This window comes from Camelus dromedarius, chromosome 31 (assembly GCF_036321535.1).
Source record: "Camelus dromedarius isolate mCamDro1 chromosome 31, mCamDro1.pat, whole genome shotgun sequence".
Lineage (NCBI taxonomy): Eukaryota > Metazoa > Chordata > Mammalia > Artiodactyla > Camelidae > Camelus > Camelus dromedarius.
This window is the reverse complement of record NC_087466.1, coordinates 13,562,560-13,586,054: the sequence shown is the minus strand read 5'-3', so window position 1 is coordinate 13,586,054 and position 23,495 is coordinate 13,562,560. Positions and strand designations below refer to the sequence as shown.

General features: G+C 45.1%; 1 protein-coding gene across 2 annotated transcripts in view; it reads left to right on the top strand.

Moving 5' to 3' along the window:
• Window positions 1-632: 632 nt before the first annotated feature.
• FBXO21 (F-box protein 21) overlaps window positions 633-23,495 on the top strand; it is a 38,787-nt gene continuing 15,924 nt past the window's right edge. For both annotated transcript variants that reach the window (XM_031442838.2, XM_031442836.2), the window contains exons 1-9: window positions 633-895; window positions 1,773-1,908; window positions 3,989-4,083; window positions 10,492-10,613; window positions 13,110-13,256; window positions 13,555-13,691; window positions 14,655-14,791; window positions 18,320-18,499; window positions 19,532-19,664. In XM_031442838.2, the coding sequence (XP_031298698.1) occupies window positions 657-895; window positions 1,773-1,908; window positions 3,989-4,083; window positions 10,492-10,613; window positions 13,110-13,256; window positions 13,555-13,691; window positions 14,655-14,791; window positions 18,320-18,499; window positions 19,532-19,664 (1,326 nt within the window). In that variant the 5' untranslated portion in view covers window positions 633-656. The remainder of the gene's footprint in view (window positions 896-1,772; window positions 1,909-3,988; window positions 4,084-10,491; window positions 10,614-13,109; window positions 13,257-13,554; window positions 13,692-14,654; window positions 14,792-18,319; window positions 18,500-19,531; window positions 19,665-23,495) is intronic.

Sequence of the window (23,495 nt, the reverse complement as noted above, 5' to 3'; positions counted from 1 at the left end):
AACTCCTGTTTGGAGGATTCTGTCCAGGCTCTGTTACTTTTTGTCTCTGACTTTGAACCAATGACTCCCACCTTTCTGAGCCTTGTTGTCCTTATCTGTAGAATGAGTATAAATATAGCACCTAACATAGAAAGCTCAAATGAGGAGTCCTTGAAGAACATATGTAAAGTGCTTGGCACAACACCAACACAAGTATATTAAGTTTGGTAATATTACAGCATACCGGTTCAGAGCACAGTGCAGCAGAAGTCAAGCCGATCTGGATTAGAATCTAGGACAAGGGACTCTCAACATGTCCACTCATCTCCCTGAACCTCAGTTACCCCATCTGTAACTTGGGGAGAATAACAGTTCATAGGGTTATTGGGAAGGTCTGATGAGCTCATGCACAGGAAGCATTCAGCATACAGAAAAAAGATGGATACTACTATTATTGTCCATTCACAGCTCCGGGGCCCACCGAGCATTTGTTTTCCAAACCGCATTTCTTTCCCTTGGCCGCGGCGGCGCAGCCATCGGGAGCAGCTGGGAGCGGGGAGGTGTGGTCATGGGCGTGGGCGGGGCGACCCTGGCGCCCGCCCCTCGAGGCGGGTGGGCGGGGCGAAGTGGTTCCCTGGCGCGCGCGCGCGCGCGGCGGCCTCAGGTACGCGGACAAGATGGCGGCAGCAGCGGTCGACAGCGCGATGGAGGTGGTGCCGGCGCAGGCGGAGGAGGCCGCGCCCGAGGCGACCGGCCTCAGCTGCCTCGTTAACCTACCCGGCGAGGTGCTGGAGTACATCCTGTGCAGCGGCTCGCTGACGGCCGCCGACATCGGCCGCGTCTCCAGCACCTGCCGGCGGCTGCGCGAGCTGTGCCAGAGTAGCGGGAAGGTGTGGAAGGAGCAGTTCCGGGTGAGGTGAGCCAGCCGCCCCGGCCGCCCGCGCCCCCGCTCTGCGCCCCCCGGGTCCCCGGCCCGGCCGCCCTGAGCCGCTGCCTCCCTCCCCGCGGGCGGAGCCCACCCCCGGGTCCCACCCCCGGACCCTTCCCGCGGACAGACAGACAAAGGCCTCCAGGCCGCCGGCCCCTCGGTCCACGCCGCGCGGACCCGCCGGTGCCCAAATTGCGCATCGGGAAGCGGCGGGCAGCCAGGCCTTCCATAAAGGATGACGACCGTAGTATCACGGCTGATGCATTCTGCGCGCTTCTTTTGTGCCCGACTCTGTGCTAAAATGTTTACACCGACCCGGTGATGCAGTGATCCTAACAGCCCTTTGAGGAAGCGGGCGCACCATCCCCTGGCTGTAGGCTGAGAGCACAGATTTCGGTGTGGGACTCGGGATAAAATCTGGTCCTGGCGTACTCGCCATATGACCTTGGGGGTAGCGACTTCCCTTTTTTAGCCTCATTCATCGACTTTAAGCGGTGATGATTAGAATTAGACCTACCTTTTACTGCGATTATTAGATGAGATGATGTGTAGGGAGCAGTTCTCAGGGCCCCGCTGTTAGGAGGCGCACAATTAATGTTCACTGTGATTGTCATCACTGTGACTGTTGTTGCTACAACTGGCCCCATTTTATAAATGGGGAGTGGAAACACAGTATTCATGTTGCTACGCCAAGGTCACACCGGGAGCGAGTGCCTGCGTGCCGGGTGGAGATTTGAACTAGGTCCATCGCCAGGACCGCTGACCACTGAACGCAACTGCTTTCCTAGTTTTCCAAGGCTGCCTTTGATTCGTGTCTGTCTGCCTTTGAGTCTGTTAAGCTGAGGGGGTGTTTCTCTCCTTGTAGGTGGCCTTCCCTTATGAAACACTACAGCCCCACCGACTACGTCAATTGGTTGGAGGAGTATAAAGTTCGGCAAAAAGCTGGGTTAGAAGCCCGGAAGATTGTAGCCTCATTCTCAAAGAGGTTCTTTTCAGAACACGTAAGGATCTGTTGGTGGAGCTCTAAGCGTTTGCCTGGTAGTGGTGTATGTGTCTGGGTCTCTAGGCATGAGCTCATCCAGCTCTTTCTGCTGTCTCCCTTTTCAATGCTCTCACAATCCCTTACTCACTTAGATGGCTGCAAGAGTCATTGTGTCCTTTTCCTCTTATCCAACAACATGAAGCCATTTGTCCCTGCCAGCTTTACTTTTTCTAAAGCCAGAGAGAGGAAAGGGGGAGGGAGAGGGAGGGACCCACAGCACAATGTGCAGGGAATCGAGACCAGCATTATTTCTCTTTAAGTGGGTTAAACATTTTTTGCAGCCTCCACATGATGGAGTGGGGGGGGGGGGGAATCATCAGTGATGGAACGCTGCAAATTTCACCCAGTTCTTTTCCCAGAAGGGTTGACAAAATTAATATGCTTCCTCTCTTTGGCTTTGCAGGTTCTAACCAGTAGTGAAGTGCATTATTTGTTAAGGTAACAGGATTAAAAGCTGTCTGTACATCAGAATTATTACTCCTTCAATTACATTGTCTTGTGTTCATTATCCCTGAAAAGTTTTTTTTTTTCCTTTTTTAAATACTGCTGAAATGTGTGTGTTTGTCTGTTTCCTTTCCACAAAGTGTCTCTCACAGAAGTTTCTGTGTGAGGTCCAGATTCTTAAGTTTTTGTAAATCTTTCTTAGTGTGGAAAATAGTCCCACTAATATTTTAAGTTTATTTCTTTTTTTAAATTTCTTTAATTTTTTAAAAATTATTTTGTTTTTTGTTGAGGGGAGAAGGTAATTAGGTTTGTTTATTTATTTATTTTTAGAGGAGATACTGGGATTGAACCCAGGACCCCATCCATGCTAAGCGTGAACTCTACCCCTTGAACTATGCCCTCCCCCTTAAGTTTATTTCTGATTCGAGGTCTAGAAATGGAGCCAGGTTGATTTATTTTACTATCTGATTTCATGGAGATTAATTCCCATTTTCTAATTTTAATTACTGTTAGTTAAGGGAGTTCGCACAATTGAAATGTTTTCAAGACTTTTCAAGTTTAGAAAGGGAAAATTTGAACTTTGAACAAATTTGAACTTATTCCCTTATAGAGAATAAAACTTGATATTCCCTAGTGTAATTCATTTCTAAATAAATGTTAATGTTCAAATGGACAAAGTTTGTGTCCTACCTTGGATAAGCCATGCCCTGGCTAAGAGCATTCATAATCACAGATTTTCAGTACTGGTTTAAACGTGTTTGCATACCCATATATTTGGGTGCTAGATATGTTGGATGCACTTGGACATGGGTTACTAGTTTGCAATCTCTACTTATAGTCCAGCTGGTTTTGTGTGTGTTTTTAATAGCCTGTGCCTTTGTCTAATAATAATGAATTGTTGTGTTTTTCCCTCCGCTCCGTCTTTCCCTGTACCTCTGCTTAATTAGAAGTATGCCAAGGACTTTGAACATAATAGGAATATACTTGAGACTGATCTGTGAGTGAATGATTTCTTTGGCTCAGGACCCTTGTATTCCTGTGTTCTCAGCATGCACACAGATTGACATGAAATTTCCTGGCTACTTTAAAAAGAAAAGTGGGAGGAGTAATAGAATTTTAAACTGAGGGGATCTTACTTCTCATTGTACCACCACCTCAGTTTACAGAGGAGAAAACACGCCCAATGGGCTGAGGGATCCCGTCAAGCACCGGACCTCTCTCTCCGGGCCTCTGCGCCTAGTCGAGTGCAGCACAGACTGTATGGAGTCGTTATTGTGAATTGTGACCATCTTGTATTTCTGGTCCTTGTTTCAGAGCTATTTTTCTTCACATTAGAACTCTTAAAGTTATTGCTTTCAGAAATCCCAGTCTATGAAAATATATTTAATTCACAACTAACAACATGATCTGAAGAAATCATTGTCACTTCGTGTATTAGTTTTCCACCCATGGTCGGTGGTGCGAGTTGGTGTGGGATAGGTGTTACCATTTCCACAAAAATGAGCAGCTTTGTTTGCAACTCAGGTTTGTGCGTGAGAGTGACGATGACACCATTGCTCGTTACTGAGGCCTGTTTGTATGTGTCTTCTTCGTAGGTCCCCTGTAATGGTTTTAGTGACATTGAGAATCTTGAGGGACCAGAGATATTTTTCGAGGATGAACTGGTGTGTATCCTTAACATGGAAGGAAGGTAAGTCGTCATTTTAGCAAGGATTTGTTGGTTGGTTGGTTGGTTTTAATAATAACCCCAGAATTAATTGCTGTAATTTTGTACGTGGCTGAACTATGGGATGTGTGTTTCCAGACATTTTCATGATACATTCATTTTGCTGTAGTTGTATTTTTGAAAAATTCTGTGTATATAAGATAAATACACCAAGACAGTTGATAAAGAAATGGTGCAAAAATTCTTCTGGAGAATTAGTATTTAGTCTTCCTATGGGTCAAATACTGTGCTCTGGGCACTTGTATCTGTTATTTCATTTGGGTAATACAAATTATCCTTTCTTGTCACTTCACCTACCACTGCCAGATTGGCCTGTCCTGAATTGAATTAAAAAAAAAAATTTCTGGGCCATGTCTTAATTTAATGGATGATTTTTTTTTATATAATTCCTGAATTTTGGTAAGAAATAATCTTACTTTGACCATTAATATTATACACATTTGGATGAACCTTTCTTTTATCTCTCCCAATCAAGAAGAATCCATTATTTCTTGGTTGTTGCTTAAATTTTTTTTGTGCTTCATATTTTCTGCTGTGAAGCTTAATTTCCAGTTTACCTGAAAGAGGACTTGGCTTCGAGCCTAACTTACCTACGAAAAGATTTTCTGCTCTAAAAATGCTGGGAACTTTACTAGTGATGGAAGATAAGAATGTTAGTTTTAACATTTTCCTTAAGGGAGCTCATTGTGAAATGTCTCACAAACAAGACGTAAGACATTTTTCTTGTTGTTTTTAAGGAGGTTTAGGAGAGAGAAATGTCTATCAGTGGAACAACTGTGGGGGGAGGTAAGATGTGACACTATTCTAGGCCTTGGATGAGTTCTGATGCAGAGGTCATTTTTCCGTTTCTATTTTGGTTTATCTATAAATGAATTGAAGTGTGATCTAATAGTCAGTATTGTGCAGCCTTAAAAATAAAAGTCGACCTGTGTTTTTTTTAACGTAGGTACACATAGACTTTTAAATACATAAACGTATCATACACACTGGGTTTATTGGTTATGGATTTGGTTTGATGTTTAGTGCAGACTTTGTATTTTTCTCATTCATGTTCTTTTTCTCTTCCTCCCTTCTCCCCCCATTTGCACTGGCCTTCCCTGCCCCTGCTCCTGTAATTTATGATGACAACCTAGGTTGTATGTTTCCATGCTAATATGATATATATGGGGGTGGAGGGGGAGCGTTACAAAATTGTGATCCTATAATAGGTACTTTTCTATATCTTTGTTTTCCTCATTCAACGTTGTGGAAATCTATCGTAATCAACTGGTAAAAATCCAATTCACGTTTGTTTATAGCTGCGTACTGATTCGTAGTATACGCCATGATTTATTTAACTATCCCCCTATTGATGGGTAACCACTTCCTTCATTTTGTGTTATGTGGAAGGTGATGTTTCTAGTGCTTTCATGTCTAAGGAATGGATTTCTGGGAATGGGTTGCCGAGGTCAGACTACAGAATGTTATTTGAAAAACTTCAGAGATGGCGTGTCCTTGAATAAGAAGACTTGCCATCACAAAAATGTCAGTTCTTCCAAAATTAATACATAAACTTAGTGCCATTCCAATTAGGATCCAACAAGAGTTTTGGGAGGGGAGAGCTTTGTGTGTTTTAAATGGATAGTATTGTTTTAAAATATATACAGAAGAGTAAATTCACAAGAAGAGCCAGAGAAAACAATTTAAAAATAATTACAATGGGAAACTTGCATCACTAGCTATTAGAACATATAATAAAGCTACCTGATATCAAAGCAATATAGTATTTAAATAAAAATTGCTATGTCAGTGGTAAGGATAATTAAAAAACATGTCCTAGCATAAAGGATAATTTAATATATTTAAACTCAGAGAGGAAAAGATGAATTCCTTAATGAATGGTATTGCACATAACTGAAAAGAATAAAACTTGCATCATATGCAGAAATTAAATTCCAAGAGATTAAACAACCTGAATTTTAAGATTATCACAATGAAAATGCTTCAGGAAAATAGGAGACTTCATGTACAGCCTAGGGATGCCTCCTTAACTAAGACTGATGATGCAGAGGCGATACAAAAGTAAAGACAAATGATTTTGCAATAAAAAAGGACTTGTATGACCAAAGACACTAACAAAGTCAATAGAATCCTTAAAATTTCCAAGAAGAAATTGAAAACTGTACAGAGTACAGGAGGATGACAGTCCCAGAGGAGCAACTCTTAAGTGGCTGGCAGTCAAGTAAAAAAAGCTTTAAATGCACTCTTCATTGAAATGTTGCTTTTGTACTTACCAGATTGGCCAAAAAAGACTAAATATGGACAACCAGTAAAAATGTATGTCTTTTTAGACATAATTATCATAAATATTTTGCTCTTTGGCCTGCCACTTATTTTGAACCTAAAACGGTTGCTTTTTAATGACAGAATATTCTCAGAGTATTTGACAGAATATTTGTAAATGTTTTGAGGTGCTCGTTTTCATGCGGATCCTCTCTGTGAGTCATTCCTGGCAAATGCTGTTGTTTGGATATGGAAAAGTAAGAAGGAGGAATGGTAGTTCTGTAGATGCTAAAGCACCAATATCTGGATACTTGAAAACAATTTGCATTTATAGTGTTCTTTGTGGTCTTAAAAAAGAGTACATCGTACCACAAAGATTTGAAGCAACATATTGAAAGGGTATACACTGCACCTGAGAAAATTGACCCAGAATGACCAGCACTGAGACATATTTCAGTCAAACTACTGGATTTTAAAAACAGAAAAGTCCTTTGTGCGTCCAAGTAGAAAAGATGAAGTGACTTATGAGAAAACCAGAATATCGTCAGACTTCAAGAGCAATGCTCTGTGCCAGAGGGAAAAAGAGGAACATGTTTAAGAAACTCAGAGATGGAAAATGTCAGCCAAGGATTTTTATATCCAGCCAAACTGACTTCCAGGTATAAGGGCTGCGGAGAAACTTACCCACTTGGAAGAACTCAGGGACTTTTGACCCGTTCCTGAGAAATGTGCTAGAAATGAGCTTCAAACAACTGAAGTAACCAGAGAGACTGATAAAAGGACTAGTGGTGAGCATTAAATACGTATTGTAGGATTAAATCCAAATGACAGTTGACAGGGTTCTTCCTCTATTGTATGTGATGGCCGTGAACCCTGACAATGTAGATACAGTACAACTGTCCCCCCCAAAAAAGCAGAGAATCTGGGAGAACCTGAGCAAAATATTTAGCTGTTTTCAGGAATCATCAAATTGATGAAAATATTGGTCTTGTTTTTCTGAGGCAGAGGTGTGTGTATGAAAGAGAGCAGGATGTGGAATAAAGCAAATGAGTGATTATGTAATATTCTTTAAAAAAATTTTATTTGAGGGGTAATTAGGTTTTATTTATTTATTTTTGATGGAGATACTGGGGATTGAACCCAGGACCTCATGCATGCTAGGCAGGCACTCTACCACTGAGTTGTACCCCCCTCCCCTATGTGATATTTTGATTCATCTCTGGTATCCTGAAGAAGTGGGATTCTCCTGGAACAAAAAAGATATAGACATAAAAGAGAAGAAGGTAAAAACTGTATAGTTCTGAATTGGAATTAGATGTGTCAGTGTGAACTCATGAGATATTTTGTATTATTTAAATTTAGACATTTAGGTCTGTGTGTGTGTGTATGTACACACACTTATACACCAGGCATACTGTCTCTGCCCACTGGAAAGGTCTAAAAACAATAACCAGCCTAGTAGAAATGATCATCCCTAGCACCTAGATTGCAGTCTCCATACTGCCCCCCATTACAGGAAGCCAGGGGTTTTGGAGGAATGGCTGATTCTAGGTCCAGAACAAGAAATGTAAAAGAGGACCGTGGAAGCATCTTGGAAACCTGGAACCAGATAGCAGGAAAAGTAACAGTATTTAACGTCAGAAGTATTCAGGGGCCAATGTGAAGAGGCTTCCTTTGGCCAGAGATGTGTTGATTTGAGCATCAGTATGGATAGTAACTAGAATGAGTTGAAACACATCAGAAATGTTTAGCTCCGTGAGTTCATAATAATACTTAACAACTAATTGGTCACCTTTAGAGGATAATAAGAACCCAGATAATTATTTTGGAAAATGATAAAAGGAAAGAAGTGAGCACTTATCCTGCCTTTACTGTATACTGTGCCATTGGGGGACCAGATAGTAGATGAGGGGGAATTACTCTTTGTAGAAGTATTCTAGCTGATAAATGAAAAGGCGTGGTTGAATTAGCATATCCTCGCTCTATGACCTGTGATGAACTAACGGACCTGGGCCTTTGAGTAGCAGTGACTGCTTGCATCACAAAAAGGCAACCAAGGCCTGATTGCCTCCATATGGAAGAGCTCACCACCGCCTATGAGCAGTCTTGCCAGTTAAGAGGAGTCTGAATCTGATCAAGCCTCTACGTCCAATCTGCAGGAATTTAGAAGACAGAAGGGCATGTTAAACTGCACCAGCTGGACACAGTCAGCAAATTCCAGACTGTGGACAGGTCAAACAACCAGGTTTCTTCAACAAATCAAATACGAGGGGAAGAAAAGATGGAAGGGGGTCCTGTAAACTAAGAGACTTAGAAGGACGTCTGACAGACTCGTCTGGAGTGTTTAGGGATGACGTTTGTGAAGACCGCAGAGAAAAGCAGGGTAGTGACGACCATAGAGGTGTGGGCTGTGATCATGTCATGGAGGGAGGAGAAGGCCCATGGAGGGCTCCTGGGGTATCTGCAAAGCTGTTTGTTGGCCTCAGTGGTGGGCACAGGGGTGTTTCCCTTATAATAATTCAGTAAGCTGTTTCACGCGATCTTCCGGATTGGCATACTTTACAGCTGAGGTGAGAACACTGGGAAGACCTAGCTCTGTGATTTCCATTTGCTGCCTGAAGATTGGAGAGTCCTTTGTTTATTCATGAAGCCAGGCAGAAAAGTTAATCATCATCTCCCTCCTACTTGCAGTATATCTGGGAGCTCCAGTGAAGAATTTCAGCCACTTAGCAAGTCTTTATTGTGCACCTGCTGTGTGCCAGACACCATTCTAGGCCCTGGTGGTACAGCAGTGAACAGCACTTAAAAACCTTGCCTTCATGGAGTTCACACTCTAGTAGGGAAGACAGGCGCTAAACCAGATCAGAAACTGAGAAGTACTATGGGGAAATAGTAATCAGGGAAGAGGGTGAGGGAGTGGTGAGGGACGGGGCACAGTTTTAAATAGAGCGGTGGGAGGAAGCCTTACTCAAAGTGGTACTTCAATCAAAACCTGCAAGGAGATGAGGGCACACATTGCAGATCTCCAGGGAAAGGATGTTCCAGTCAAGAGGAACTGAGTGCTAAAGCCTAAGGTGACCTCCAGCCAGGTGTGAGGAAGGAATGGCCAGGAAGCCAGCCTGGCTGGTGGCTAGACTCGGGGGCAGGGGTCAGATATAGGAACTGAGGTCAGACAGGTAACAGGATGAGAATTTAAAGGACCCTTTAGGTCAACATTTCAGTGTAGGCTTTTATTTTAAGCAAGGTGGAAAACCGTTGGAGAGTTTGGTGCAGAGGATTTTTTTGCTGTGACTTAACATGTTAGCTGGAGCCCTCTGGCTGCCATGCTGAACATAGACTGAGGGGCAGGAAACTACTGTGATGTGGACAAAAAAGGGTGGTGGTTTAGATGAGTTAGTGAGATGTGTTCACATTTCTGGTACATTTTGAAGATAGGACTAGTAGCATTGGCAGATGGGTTGAATGTGGCTTATGAGAGAAAGGAAGGAGTCAACGATAACTCCAAGGGTCTGGCCTGGCTGGAATGGTGGAGTTGGCTTTATTTGAGGTGGGCGTGGCTCTACGAGGGGAAGAAGGTTAAGTTCTCACCAGACGCCAAAGTGGGATGGGATGTAGCAGTTGGATATACAGGTCTGGAGTTTAGGGGAGAAACCTGTTCTGGAAAATAGATCAGTATGGCTGATATCTGAAACCCTGAGACTGGGTGGGATCACCATAGTAGCAAGTGCTGAAGGAGGGAGGCTGCTGCCCGAGGCCTGAGCTACCCTTGGCAGGTGCCGAGCAGCCAGCAAAAGATTCCAAACCCCTCGCTTCTGTCTCAGACTCACCCTGTTCCCCTAACTTTTCAGGTTTCTCTGTCATTTCCTCCTAGTAAATCTGAAGCCAAATGGGTAACTGTTTCTTGAATTTCTGCATGGCTAATTTAGTGTGCAGTTACCAATGCCAAGTCCTAAACTGTGCCACGATGATAAGTACTGTATGCTCGTGAGCCAATTATGCCTTTCCTGTTAAGTAGCCTCTTAACGTGGCATGATGAGTGTGGAGTAAAAAAGGGATAATTGAAAGCTTTAATATCTTAATTCTTACTGACTTATTGTTTGCTTTTTCCAGAAAAGCTTTGACCTGGAAATACTATGCCAAAAAAATTCTTTATTACCTACGACAACAGAAGATTTTAAATAATCTTAAGGCTTTTCTTCAGCAGCCCGATGACTATGAATCGTATCTTGAAGGTGAGACTTCAGCACTGATACTTTGCAAGGCAGCTAAGTTGTCCTTAAGGGCAGCAGTGGACACCGTCCCTGATGAAGGAGCAGGGGAGAAGTAAACCATGCTGCGTGGGCTTCTGGAGGTTGAGTTGTGTTGTCTGATCAGTTAGGTAGGCAGACCAACTATGTTTAGAGCTAAAATCTTGTCAAAACCTTTAGCTGTGTCAGCTGAAGAGACAGTGTTTTCTAAAGACGCGCCATCGGTTCAAAGCATGAGGCTAATATTTTAGCTAACAAGGTTAATTCCCTGTTTTTCTGAGCTTTGAAGCCTCGTTTCCAGATTAGAAATAAATGTGTCCAGTTTTGTCTCCATGTGACCTCGAGCAAATCCCTTAACCTCTCTGGTTGGAGTTTAATGAGGACAAAGTGTTCTTGCATGTCAGCGAGTCTGCTTGTCCACAATGAGAAGTGAGTGGAGGGAAGTCAGGGGGACAGGCAAGAAGAAGGGAAGAACTTTCTTTTCCTACTGAGTTGAACAAGACCAAAATGGGACTTCATTTTTCAAAAACATTTAAATTCTTAGCATATTACACAAACACTCCATTCACTGTGGTTGTGAAACAGAGATACGGCTCTTCACTCCCTTTCATTCCTCCTCCCAGTGATTTACCCAGCTCATTGATTTTTTTTTTCCTTTCCATTGTTTCCCTTGGTCATATGTCCCTTCTGTCCCTGTTCTCGAGCAGGCTGTCACCACCCGGCAGCAGCTTTCTAAGTACTACTTGTTTTCATGAGCATCACTCCCTCTGGCCCTCAAGTCAGTCAACATACAGTGCCAGCCCAGTCTGAAACACAGCCTTTTCACAACTCCATGTGAGCCTGCAACGTGGCCAGCTGACGTCCTTTTTAAATTAAATCTCTGCCTGCTTTCAACGTCCTCCATAATTTGGTCGGGCCTTCCCGTCTGCTCTCCGAAATGTCCCATTTGCTCTAGCCAGGCCGCTGTCCTCACTGGCACCCTTCAGATGCACCTGGCTTCACTTCCTCATTTGTGATACCCTTTTTCCTTAGGGTTCCCTCTTAAATCCTGCTCGCCTCCCAAGTTCATTTCAGGTTTTGCTCTCGCTAAGTTTCTCTGACACCTGCAACACTTGCAGAGTTTACTGCCTCAGACCTAATATAGTAGCAGTGGCTGGTGGCACCCTTTTGCATCCTTTCTGTTTCCTGTGTGTACAGGGTGTTTCTCCAGCAGTCACTACGTTTTTTGTGTTCCTTGTCCTTATGATCACCATGCTCCACAATGCCAAGTGCAGATTCTTGTCCATTGATCTCGTTGACTATACCATCCTAAAGGAGATGAAGAATCTGCCTCTTCATGAAAATAAAATATCCTTACCGCCCTGGAATCTTGCCATATGCATCCTGGAGTTGAGAAGCAGCTTCCATTTATTCCACAGTCAGGAATAACTCGACAGGCTTTATTTGTGAAAATGATTACTTCTCTTTCATCTTTCAAATATAAAGTAATATTATCATTGTCAAGCAGCCCATCCAGATCAGTGCTGTGGATGTTGGGTAGCTACTTGGGGTCTTTTTGTAGCTGAGTGAGTGGAAGTTGGCTCCAGAGTTTTGATCCTTGGTGACTGGAATTATCTGATGCCATTGACGAAGCCTAGGAATCAAGAGTAGTCGACTGGGCTGCGGAGACGTCTTGTGCAGCATAAATTCCTTCCAAGGAGGCCCAGGAGCCAGCCCCTGGCGAGTGGCAAAACTGGGACTGGGGTCCAGGTCTCTTGATGCCCATTGCAGTGTAGGTAGGAGGTCAAGATCCTGAGGCGGTTTGAAACTCTTGGATTTAAAGTGACTCTCTAGCTTCCCGAGTGAAAACCTCCCATAACCAGAGGAGCAAGTTAGCCCTTTGGGTCTCGGGTTAAAAAATGACCTAAGGCGGTGAAGAGTGGTGATTTTCCAGAGATAAAGTCTCCCGTGTGCTCTGTACAGCTTTTTAGCTGCAAGTTCCCTGAGTGTAACTCCTCATCTAATTTCAAAGTCCAGTTATCTCCAAAGTCCATTTACTGGCTCACCTTTGAGAGGAATAATTTGTTGAAATGGTGTATCTGTCATTCAGGGCCTTCAGCTCTTTTTTTTCCCCCCAAATCAAACAGCTGTCTTATAATGTTAAGTTTTTAGAGTGGTTGGATTTTGAACTAAAAGAAAATTAGAGAAGGGAGAGAGAAGTAGCTCGAAAAGATCTCCTTTATGGCAGTTATTTCTCGTTGTAGTAGAAATATGGAAACATGGTGTGTATCACACAGGTTTTTGAGTCCATGACCTCTGAGAGAGGTTTGGCTTATTAAAATAATAATGATGAAATGTAGGCTCCTCTGTTGTGAGAATGTTGCTCCTTCTCAGCATATTAGCAGCCAGGCCTGGAAGCGCATCTGGTGGGGATGGCGTAAAGAGTCTGATAAGAGAAGGGTAAACATAGGAATTTACTCGGCAATTCTTGTTTATTTTCAGGTGCAGTGTATATTGACCAGTACTGCAATCCTCTCTCCGACATCAGCCTCAAAGACATCCAGGCCCAGATTGACAGCATCGTAGAGCTTGTTTGCAAAACCCTCCGGGGCATAAACAGTCGCCACCCCAGCTTGGCCTTCAAGGCAGGTGTGGAATTGCTTTGGATCCACCTGTGTTTGCAAAAGAAAACCTAGAGTAATTGGTTAATTTGGGAAATTCTGCAGTGCGTTCCCGTTGTGTCTCAGAAAAGGGATGGGTGACAACCACATGTTCACCTGGATGATCTAAGAGACTTCCAGTACATGTTCTCTCCTCCAGCCCGGGTTGGCAGCACCTGAGGAGCATTGTGGGGACATTGCCAGGGTCTGCATGCTGAGGGCTGTTGGGGACACGGGTCACAACCTTACTTGTGCTTGTGTCCTCAGAGTAGGTCTCTGTGTTTCAGGTGAGTCCTCCATGATAATGGAAATAGAACTCCAGAGCCAGGTGCTGGATGCCATGAACTACGTCCTTTACGACCAGCTGAAGTTCAAGGGGAACCGAATGGATTACTATAATGCCCTAAACTTATATATGCATCAGGTAAATATGAGTATGTTAGGAAATACAATACATGTATGTTAAGCTCATCTCTGGTAAGTAGTACAGTTTGAGGGCAAGTATTAGATCTGTTCTTTTCTCAGTGCCCAGTGAAACTCATTGTTGCCACTACCGTGAGGATATCGCTGTGGATTTTATCTGCTTTATCACAGAGCGTCCTGTGTCTGAAAACCCTTGAGATAAGTTCTTGGTTAGAAATAGGTGTTTCTCTGACTCAGTGTGATCAGTTTGTCTTATAAACACTGAACTGTGAGGCTAATCAGGTCTGTCTTTATACATTGGCCTCTAGGAAGACGGGAGGACGTCTGTGGCCAGCCACGCTGTTGATGCTTAACTGCTGTTTGCTTCCTGCTTGGCTCCACTTTCACGTCTATCCTGTTGCTCTCCATGAGACTTGTATTGTCTTTTGTCATATCTTCTACACTTTCCTTGAAATGGCCTTCAGTTCCTCTTGGAAGAAGGCGGGCCCTCAGTCAGAAGTCTGCAGACTTCTTCTGTGAAGGACCAGGCAGTGATTTCTCCTGGCTCTGTAGGCCTTGTGCCCTCAGTGCTCGCTGCTCGGTTCTGCTGTTGTCGTGTGAAAGGAGGCCGAGACCGTACAGTAACAAAGGAGTGTGGCTGTGTTCCAGTAAACTTTATATGTGGACGTGGATGTTTATATTTCATACAGTTTTCACATTTCATGAAGTAGCATTCTTTCAATTTTTTTAAAACATTAGGAAAAAACTCTTCTTACTCAGGCCATCCAAAAACAGGTGGTGGCCCCCCATCTGGCCCATGGTCTCCAGTCCACAGAGCCCTGATCTAAATAAATAGAATGTTTATCCATTTCAGCTCAAAACCTATCCTGCAGATGGACAGTAGGTGCTTGTCAAGAAGGTGTGTGGAAGGGATGAGAAGGTGTGGGTCATCTCTGTGAAGCTAAAGCCTTTTCTTCTCCTCCAGGTTTTGATCCGCAGAACAGGAATCCCAATCAGCATGTCTCTGCTCTACTTGACAATTGCCCGGCAGTTGGGGGTCCCCCTGGAACCTGTCAACTTCCCCAGTCACTTCTTGTTAAGGTGGTGCCAAGGTGCTGAAGGGTGAGCCATCTGTGACATCTTGTGATTGTCCTATGGATTGACTCCTGCTGTGCTGAGAGGAAGTGTAACTAAACAGGGTAAAAAGAGGACCAGGGTGGTGATGGAGCTGGTTTGTCTCTTGACTGTATCCATGTCAGTGATCTCTTGTGGGAGAAGGGCTCTCTGATTCTTTCTGTCTTCTTTCTTAGAACTGCATGTGACTCTCCAATTATCTCAGAGTGAAACATTTAATTTTACAAAACAGGACTAAGAGTTCAGGTCTTATGTGAACCTCAGACTCCCTTTGTTCCACAGCAAAATCAGTACAGGAAGTTCTTGAAGAAACTTCCTTTCCAATCCTCCATAAAATCTCCCCTAGCCCCCGTTCCCACAGAAGGGAGGGAGAGGGAGGAGGGGAGGGAACGAGGCAACCAAGTTCTTCAACCAAGGTCTTCATTCGTGTGCAAATGTTCAAGTTGTCAGAGATGCTCCTTTTACGGAAGGATGGTGACTGATGTGCATTTTGTAGACCAGGGCGAGTTCTATTTTGTTCTCTTTTTTAAACCTGGTGTCCTATTGGACATGAAACTCCTTTTTAGCTATAGTCTAGCTTTTCTGAAAGAGTAGTTCCTCATGTAGGTTAAGATATTTTTTAAAGTGCCATCTAGAGAAAAAAGAAACAAAGCTGTTTGATTACATCCTGTTATTTGAAACTACTTCCTAATGACCAGCTGTGGTACCCTTTGGTGAGGTGATGAGCTGTATAACAGAAAGTAGCTGAGCTTTGAAGTTAGCCTGGGTTCAGACCTCGGCTTCCTCTGAGCCTCAGTTTCCTCCTCTGTAAAATGGGCTAATGTGTTTCATAAAGTGGTTTGGAGGGTTAAATGAGAGAACCTAGTGCTTTACACACCTGGTGGAATTTCTGATGCTGATCTTTTTCCACCTCTGAGGTGAAGAAATAAAACACGTGTGTTAAGGTGAGCCTCCTCGGTGTTCCTACTTAGCCCTTTCTCCCTCCTCTCCTCTCTAGAGGTATCTGCCAGTTAGTTTGAAGGTATTTGTTATTTCCATGCAAATTTTATAGTTTATTACATATGTATGTTTCTTTAAATAGTAAGTACAGGCTTCCTTTGTTTTCCAAATATAATGTGTTCCTTAAAATGTACTGGATGGTTTCTCTTTTGAATAGCAAACACCCCTTTTCCATTATTTTAAATGGGAAAACTGCTTTTTCAGTGCATTCCTCTCCCTGAATAACCTAACCAATTTTCCCAAACATCTATAAAATATTCTTAAATGCTTATATAATAGTCCACTGAGGATTTCTGCACAATATAGAACATTTAAAATACCAATTATCGTATTATTTACCCAGTGACTTACTGCTGGGCACATTTGTGTGTGGTAGCAGGAGCATTTTCTCTTCTTAGGCTGCAGTGCGCATACAGTACAATCCAGACAAACAATGCAATAATTTGTTAGCACCCCCGTCCCCTGGCAGACACCAGCACTGAGACCCCTGAAGGGCTGGCCTGCGGGCAAGAGGTGGGGATGGTGCGGGAGAGCGCACAGCCCCTCGGCCAGCAGCTGGACTGCAGGCCCTCTGCCTCCTCGCTGGGACTCTGCCCCTCAGGCCCTCGGTCTCTGTGTCTGCACCAAGACCGTAGCGTCACACTGACTGTGAATTCGTCATTAGTCCAGTGGGTGGTAGAGCCGGACCCCCACTCAGAATTGCCCTGGCTCCTCTGAGCCTTGTGTTCCTGTGTAGCTTTAGAGCTGCTTACAGGCTCCCTGGAAGCCCTGTGCGGACGTTAGCTGGCCCCAGAGCTTCCTTCGGACTCATGCATTCACACGAGGAGTGTGGCCAGCGTGCCACTGCTGAGTGTGTCTGTCTGCAAACACGTCTCCCTCCACGTTTAAGTTGTTTTTAATGCTCTTTAAAAGGTTTCATCATTTTCTACATCGAGCTCTTAGAGATCTTGTTAGATTTACTCCTGAGTACTTTAACTTCTTGTTGCTGTTGTAAATGGTGACCATTTAAATTATGCTTTCTAAACGGTGGTGGTGTACACTTAGATCTGGGTCTGATCATCAGCGCCTCCACTGAATAAATTATTACTGCTAGAAATTGGTTGACTCTTTCAGCTTTTCTGTGTAGACAGTCATATTGTCCGAACTGGGACAGTTCTGTTTCTTCTTTTCTTTTCTAGCCCTAATGTGTTTTTGTTTCTTTTACTTACTCTGCTGGCTGGGGCCTTTTGTGCAGAGTGGATAGAAACAGTGATGGCAGGGACTCTGCCTTGGGTATGACTCTAAAATTTCACCTCAGACGTGCTGTTGGGGGCCGTACCTTTCATGAGATTGTGAAAGCTGCTTGCTAAGTTCCTAATTTGCTAAGTTTTATTAATTAGGATTTTTTTCCAAAATTTCTTTTCTGTGCGTACAGATAGGATGATACGGTTTTTCTCTCTTAGTCTGCATGTGCTAAAATGGATTTTTTTTTTTTAGTGGTCGAATCCGTTTCATTCTTGAGGCAAATTTAACTTAATCATGTGGATTTTTATAATATATTTGCTGTATTTGATTTGCTTTTATTTTATTTAGGATTTTTGCCTGTAAATTTGTGTGCATTTGTGTCCTTCTCCTAGACTCAGAAAAGGGCTGAAGAGTATTCCTTATTTCTGGAAAATTTATATCTGTTTTGCTAAAGGTGGGCTATTCATATGACTCAGAAGAAATCTGGGCTTTTTAGCAGCCCGAGAGAAAATCTCTTACATGATTTGCAGTGGGCTTAAGATGCAAGTGAAACAGTTGCTCACAACAGGCTGAAAACCACAACTCTCCCTGAAACAAAGACCCCCCTCAATCCCTCAGAAGTCCTCACAGAAGTGAGTTCAGTGTGGTAACACGGTGAGGACCTGCTTCGTGTGAGCGCCACCCCACACCGCGCGCACGGGCCATCCCCTCGTGGGAGAGCGCTGGTCATGGAAAGCAGCTCCACAGAGGGGAGCAGTGGGATGGAGGCCAGGACAGCTCTCTGTGGTCTGGGGCAGGTTCCCAGCTCAGCCACAGGCGGGCTCAGCAGATCTGTACCACCCGAGCGTGTCTACAGAACTGAGGCCAGAATACTTGTGGTTCCAGGCACTGTCACTGTCCGCGTGCCTCCCAGGCCCAGGGTCTGCAGACGCTAACTATTGCTGCTCTGTGGGAGTAACAGGCCACCTCGGGTGGTCCATAAATATTTCTCTCCACTGGACTTCTGATAGATACGCCTGGTAGTGACTTTTAGGATTAATCTCCAGAAAAAACTATATTAGATGGCATAAATCAGCGCTGTTTCTTAAATGCCAGTGTACAGCAGTCTCAACACAACAGAGCAGGTATAAAGGTCAGATTTTAAACTTTGGACAAGGCCTTGATATTTTCACTGGAAATGCCACTGTGTTAACATTCAGCATCTGATTTGAGCTACTGATTAGGGGAGTTTTAAATATTGACTTGTTCAGCTCTAGCCTGAGATTTGGCTAACTACATGTGCTCTCTGGTTAGGGCGACCCTGGACATCTTTGACTACATTTACATAGATGCTTTCGGGAAAGGCAAGCAGCTGACCGTGAAAGAATGTGAATACCTGATTGGCCAGCACGTGACTGCAGCGCTGTATGGGGTGGTGAACGTGAAGAAGGTGTTGCAGCGAATGGTGGGAAACCTTTTAAGCCTGGGAAAGCGGTAAGGTTTTCTTGGTCGTCCAGTGCTTCTGTGGAGTGTGTGTCTCTGGAGGCTCCAGTTGCCCTGCAGAGAGTTTTATTTAATGAGCCTCCCTGTGATGCCGAGAAGCAGCGGTGCTGTGCACAGTTGGGAAGGCTACAGTTGTCTGCCCACCACAGGAAGAAATGGTTCCGTGACACAGTGCTGTCCAGACTTAAGATATGCTAAGTGACTATCCTTTGAGATCTTTGCAGCGGACTTGAACAAGTTCTCTTTAATAAATACTAAAAGCATTCTTCAGTAACAAGAATATTTTAGACCGACGACAATTAGTTTTCATGTCCAAGTGCTTTGTCATCTTTTAATTTATACTTTTCTATCACTTAAAGAAGCAAACAAAACTATCTTGCTTTTGAGTCCAAGGAAATTGGTCTTATAGGGACAATAGAAAATTGTACATTTTAGTAATAGTTTTCTGCCAGTGGCAGAATTTGTTTTTAATATATTTAATTTTTTTAGAACAATTTTAGATTCACAGCAAATCTGAGCATAAAGTACAGAGAGTTCCCATTTACCCCCTGCCTCTGAGACACACACAGCCTTCCTCACTGGCAACGTCCTCCACCAAAGGGAGGCGTTTGTTACAGCTGATGAACCTACAGTGACATGTCCTTATCACTCAAAGTCCATGGTTTATGTTAGGGTTCTCTCTTGGTGTACATTTTGTGGGTTTGGACAAATACGTAATGACCTGTACGCACCATTATAGTATACAGAGCAGTCTCACTGCCCTCTAAGTCCTCTGTTATGCACAGTGTTGCTGAAGTGACCACATAACAGAAGTGCTTATGATTTTAGCTTAGTGGGGTGTAAGATTTTATTTCTTGTGTTTTTTTTTTTTTAAGAACATTGTAACTTTGCTGAACAGAGAGGAAGTATCAGAAGCAGAAAATGTGTAGGATTTGTGTCAATTACTTTTAAAACATGGGCCCTTGAAAGGAGGGGCTTCGCTCAGAAGCATAGAGGTTAAGACGAGAATTGATTCCCCTCCAGGGAAGGCATCGACCAGTCGTACCAGCTCCTGAGAGACTCGTTGGACCTGTATCTGGCGATGTACCCGGACCAGGTGCAGCTGCTCCTCCTTCAAGCCAGGCTCTACTTCCACCTGGGCATCTGGCCAGAGAAGGTAATTATTTTACTTTGATGCTTTGCACTTGCCTTAGAGAGGGAAATTCTAGTTGAAAGGCGGCTCCTACAAGTGTATCCCTGTGTTAACATGGGGGATACACACAGATTTATTCGAAGTCTCCCAGTCTTGACCCAGCAATTTAGTTTTTCATCTCCTTTTATTCTCATAAAACTTGGTTATCCTGCCAAGAGTTGCCCATTCTCTCTGTGGCCAGTGCCTTAAACTCCCGGAGCCACAAGGCCTCTGCCCTGCCACTCACCCACTAGTGGCCCAGAGAGGTATTCTCCCTAAGTCATCCTTCTCAGCAAGGGGAAGCCTAGCTATAAATGTCCATCCTCCAGCTGTGCTCACAGCTACATTGACCACGTGTAAACACTCCTCCGTGGCATCTGAAAAGGAAATCTTAGATGTGTTCAGGTCCAGCTGCTGGATGCATTAAGGACCACTCATGCCTTTGGAAAATGTTGGGTTTTGCTACTACTCCACTTGGATTTCTCGGGTTTGGGGTGGTCCCCTTTGGCCAGCAGCAAGCACTTCCGGCCAGCTCAGCACTGCTGTGGGTGCAGCGGATGTCCACGTCCAGCTGTGCCGTACACGTGGGCGCAGCTGCACGCTTCCATCACGCCCTGGCCACTCCAGGGGAATGTGTTAATAATCCATTTTGTTTGTTTAGAACAGCCTGGTGAGAGAATTGAATTCTGAGCTCTCACAGGAACCTCACGGTAAAATCAGCCCACGTCACTAGAGGGTAGTAAAATCTGCCTTGAGAAAGTGCATGGTCTCAACCACCCGACATTGCTAAGATTTACATCGTCTCATTTATTCACAACTTCAGAGGTCTAGGGAAAGACACGTCAGTAGGAAAACTCCTAGGCTCCTATCTTAAGATGCCGTCCGTAGCCCGGGCAGCCGGTATCCTCCCAGGACGTCCACGTGACCCCATAGAAGAGCTCCTGGAAAATTAGACTCGCTACCGAAGTCACCACCCACCCCCAGACCCTGTTGTCCAGAGCTGAACAGTTTATTTTCATTATTTTACTTTATTTATTTTTGATACCAGGATATACATAACTAGTTCCTGTCACTTTTTACTTTACATTAGTTGAGGGATTTCAAGATAGTTTGTAAAACACAGAGATCCTTTCAAATCATGATTCCTTATAAGTAAATTCTGTACTTAAATCACACGTCAGCCTTAGGAGCAGTTAGGTTGACATCCTCTTTCCAGAGGACCATCTGCAGAGGCTCTGGCATCCCTACCTTTGATGGCTGACTCAGTTCAGTGCCCCTGTGCTGCCTCCCAGGGAATGACCCTGGTATCCTCCTTAAATGGTCAGGAAAAAAAAATGGCCCCTTTCCAGTGCGAGGCCACCCCCTCCTTCAATGAGCTGTGCTCTAACTGTGGAAATGACACTTGGGACAGCAGAGGAACGCTGGGATCCCCAGTGAGGGAGACTCCAGGGGATGCGGAAGCAGTTAGGAAAGATTCCTCCTAAGGAAGGGTTTGTGGTGGGCCTGGAAGTCTGGGCAACAGTCTCAGAGGACAGGGACGTAGGCTCCTTCGGCAGCGGGAGCAGCCCGAGCTGGCACGGAGGTGAGAGAGCTCGGTGCTGCAGACGCTTCTCCAGCACCGTCTTCCAGCGCTTTGGGGTGGACACTGTTTTTTTGCCCTTTTACAAGTAATGAAACTGAGGCAGTGAGAGAAGTGAAGTCATTTGCAAGGTCTCCTACACAGGTGTGATGGCACCAGGCGTCCAGCAGTTTGGATCCTGAGCTGCCCACATGCTTCACGCCTGTGGACTAGGGGCTCAGCCGGCTTGTTTCCAAAGCCAGCAGACAGGCACTTGCTACTTCCTGCTGCCAAACCTGCATCCACATCCTCATTCTGATCCAGTTACCTCTTCCCTCCGTTCTCCACATTTCAGTAGAACAGACGTCCCCCTGACATCCTTGTGTTCTGGATCCAACCAGCCTGCCTTTCCTTTATTTTCCTTCATTTCTTCTTCCGTATCTGCAGCTCCCTGTTTCTCCTGTCTGTTGTCAGCATTAAACATACTCAGGTCTCTCTCATCTTTGAAAAAAAAGAAAAGAAAAAGCACTGTCATGACTGCCCTTGGGCATTGCCTGCAACGACACCTTATCTCTCTGCCCCCTGCGGCCACACCTCCCCACCTCGCCTCCCGCGGACTGGGACTGCTCGCTGCTCGTGTTCCCACCCCTCATCCATGTGAACGTGAACGGCCTTTGCCGAACCATTCTTGCTGCCAAATCTGGTGGATGCTTGTCTTTCCTTATCTTTCTTGATCACTTGGGTCATCCCCGCTCAGAACACTCTGTTCCTTTGACTCTGATCCCTGGTTCCCAGGCTCTTGCTGGCTCCTCTCTCTCTCCCTTACAGGCTCCACTCTGTGGGGTAGTTTCTAGATTTCTTTCTGCTCTGCACGTTCCCCTTGGTGATCTCACCTGGTCTCCTCACCTCAGTTACCGTCCGTAGGCGGACGGCTCGTGAATCCTTGTTCTCCTACAGGGACCCTAGGCTCCAGACCAGCATGTCTGGATGTCCACTGCACGTCTGCCCGTGGCTGTGTCTCCTAGGTTATCGCACAGCCTCCTATGCAGTCTCCTTCCTTCTCCTTAGATCCTTCGAGCCTGTTCTATCACTGTAGCCAGAGTAATCATGATAAAATGTCACTTGTGTCCCTTCACTGCTCTGAATGTTTCCCTCGGTGCCTTGAAGATCAGGCCCATACTCTTCACCGTGGCCTGCTAGCTTCTTGGTGGCCTGGCCCTGCCTGCCTGAGCTTCCCTGTCCACACTGTCCTGCCGTGGCCTCTGTTCATCTTTGTTCTCTGACTTCAAGACGTCAGCCTAAGCTTTTGCCTCTGAGACCCTTTCCCTGCCCCCAGGTTCTCTGCTGCGCCAGCCCTCTGCTTGCCCTTCCACAAAACTTGTCCAGGGATATTACAGCTGCTTGCTTAATGAGCATTCTCCATGAGGCCGTGCTCTTTAAGGACAAGGACCACATCTGTTCTGTCCTTTACTGGGGCTGTTCCCCTTGCTCTCAGCACAATTCCTGCCATCCAGTAGGTGCTCACAAAATTTTTATTTAAAATGAGTGATTAAGGAATGACAGAACTTTGTTAGATACGTACGACGGAGGAGACTCAAAGAGGACGCCCTGATTTCTGGGGTCAGAGACACCGCGCTCAGTTTGGGGTGTGTTGAGTGTGATTTGTATGCCTGGGGCCGCCATCCTGCAGCATCTGGAGGGGCTCCCAGCATCAGCATCTGGTAGCTGAAGCCCCGAGAGTAGAAGAGCCCACAGACAAGTGGACATCCCAAGGCTGGAGCCGAGAGCTACAGAGAGAACTCTGCGGGGGAACCTGCGGTTAGGAGGAGAGAGCAGGGCCTGCAAACTCCGGCCAGTGGGCCCAGAGCCGCCTGGCTTTGTAAGCACATTTTGTCAGCACACAGCCAAGTCCATTTGTCTGCCGACTGCCTGGCTACTTTCCAGCGACAGTGGCAGAGGGGAGTAGTTGAGTCAGAGACCGAACGGCCTGGAAAGCCTGAAATATTTTCTCTCAGGCCCTTTGCAGAGCAGGTCGCCAGTCGTGGATGATAGACCCCCTGTTCCAAGATCTCTACCCTAAAAGTTGTGGGTTCTTGGGATTCTAGGCCCAGGCACAGGGCTGGAGCCGTCCTGGTGCCCAGCTGTCAGCATGCCCTTCAGCAGCACACCCGGCCCAACCGTGTTTCTGCCCTCTCCCTCCTCCAAGTCCAGGGGCAGGACGGGGTAAATATCCCCGAATCTTCTCTGCTTCTCTGATA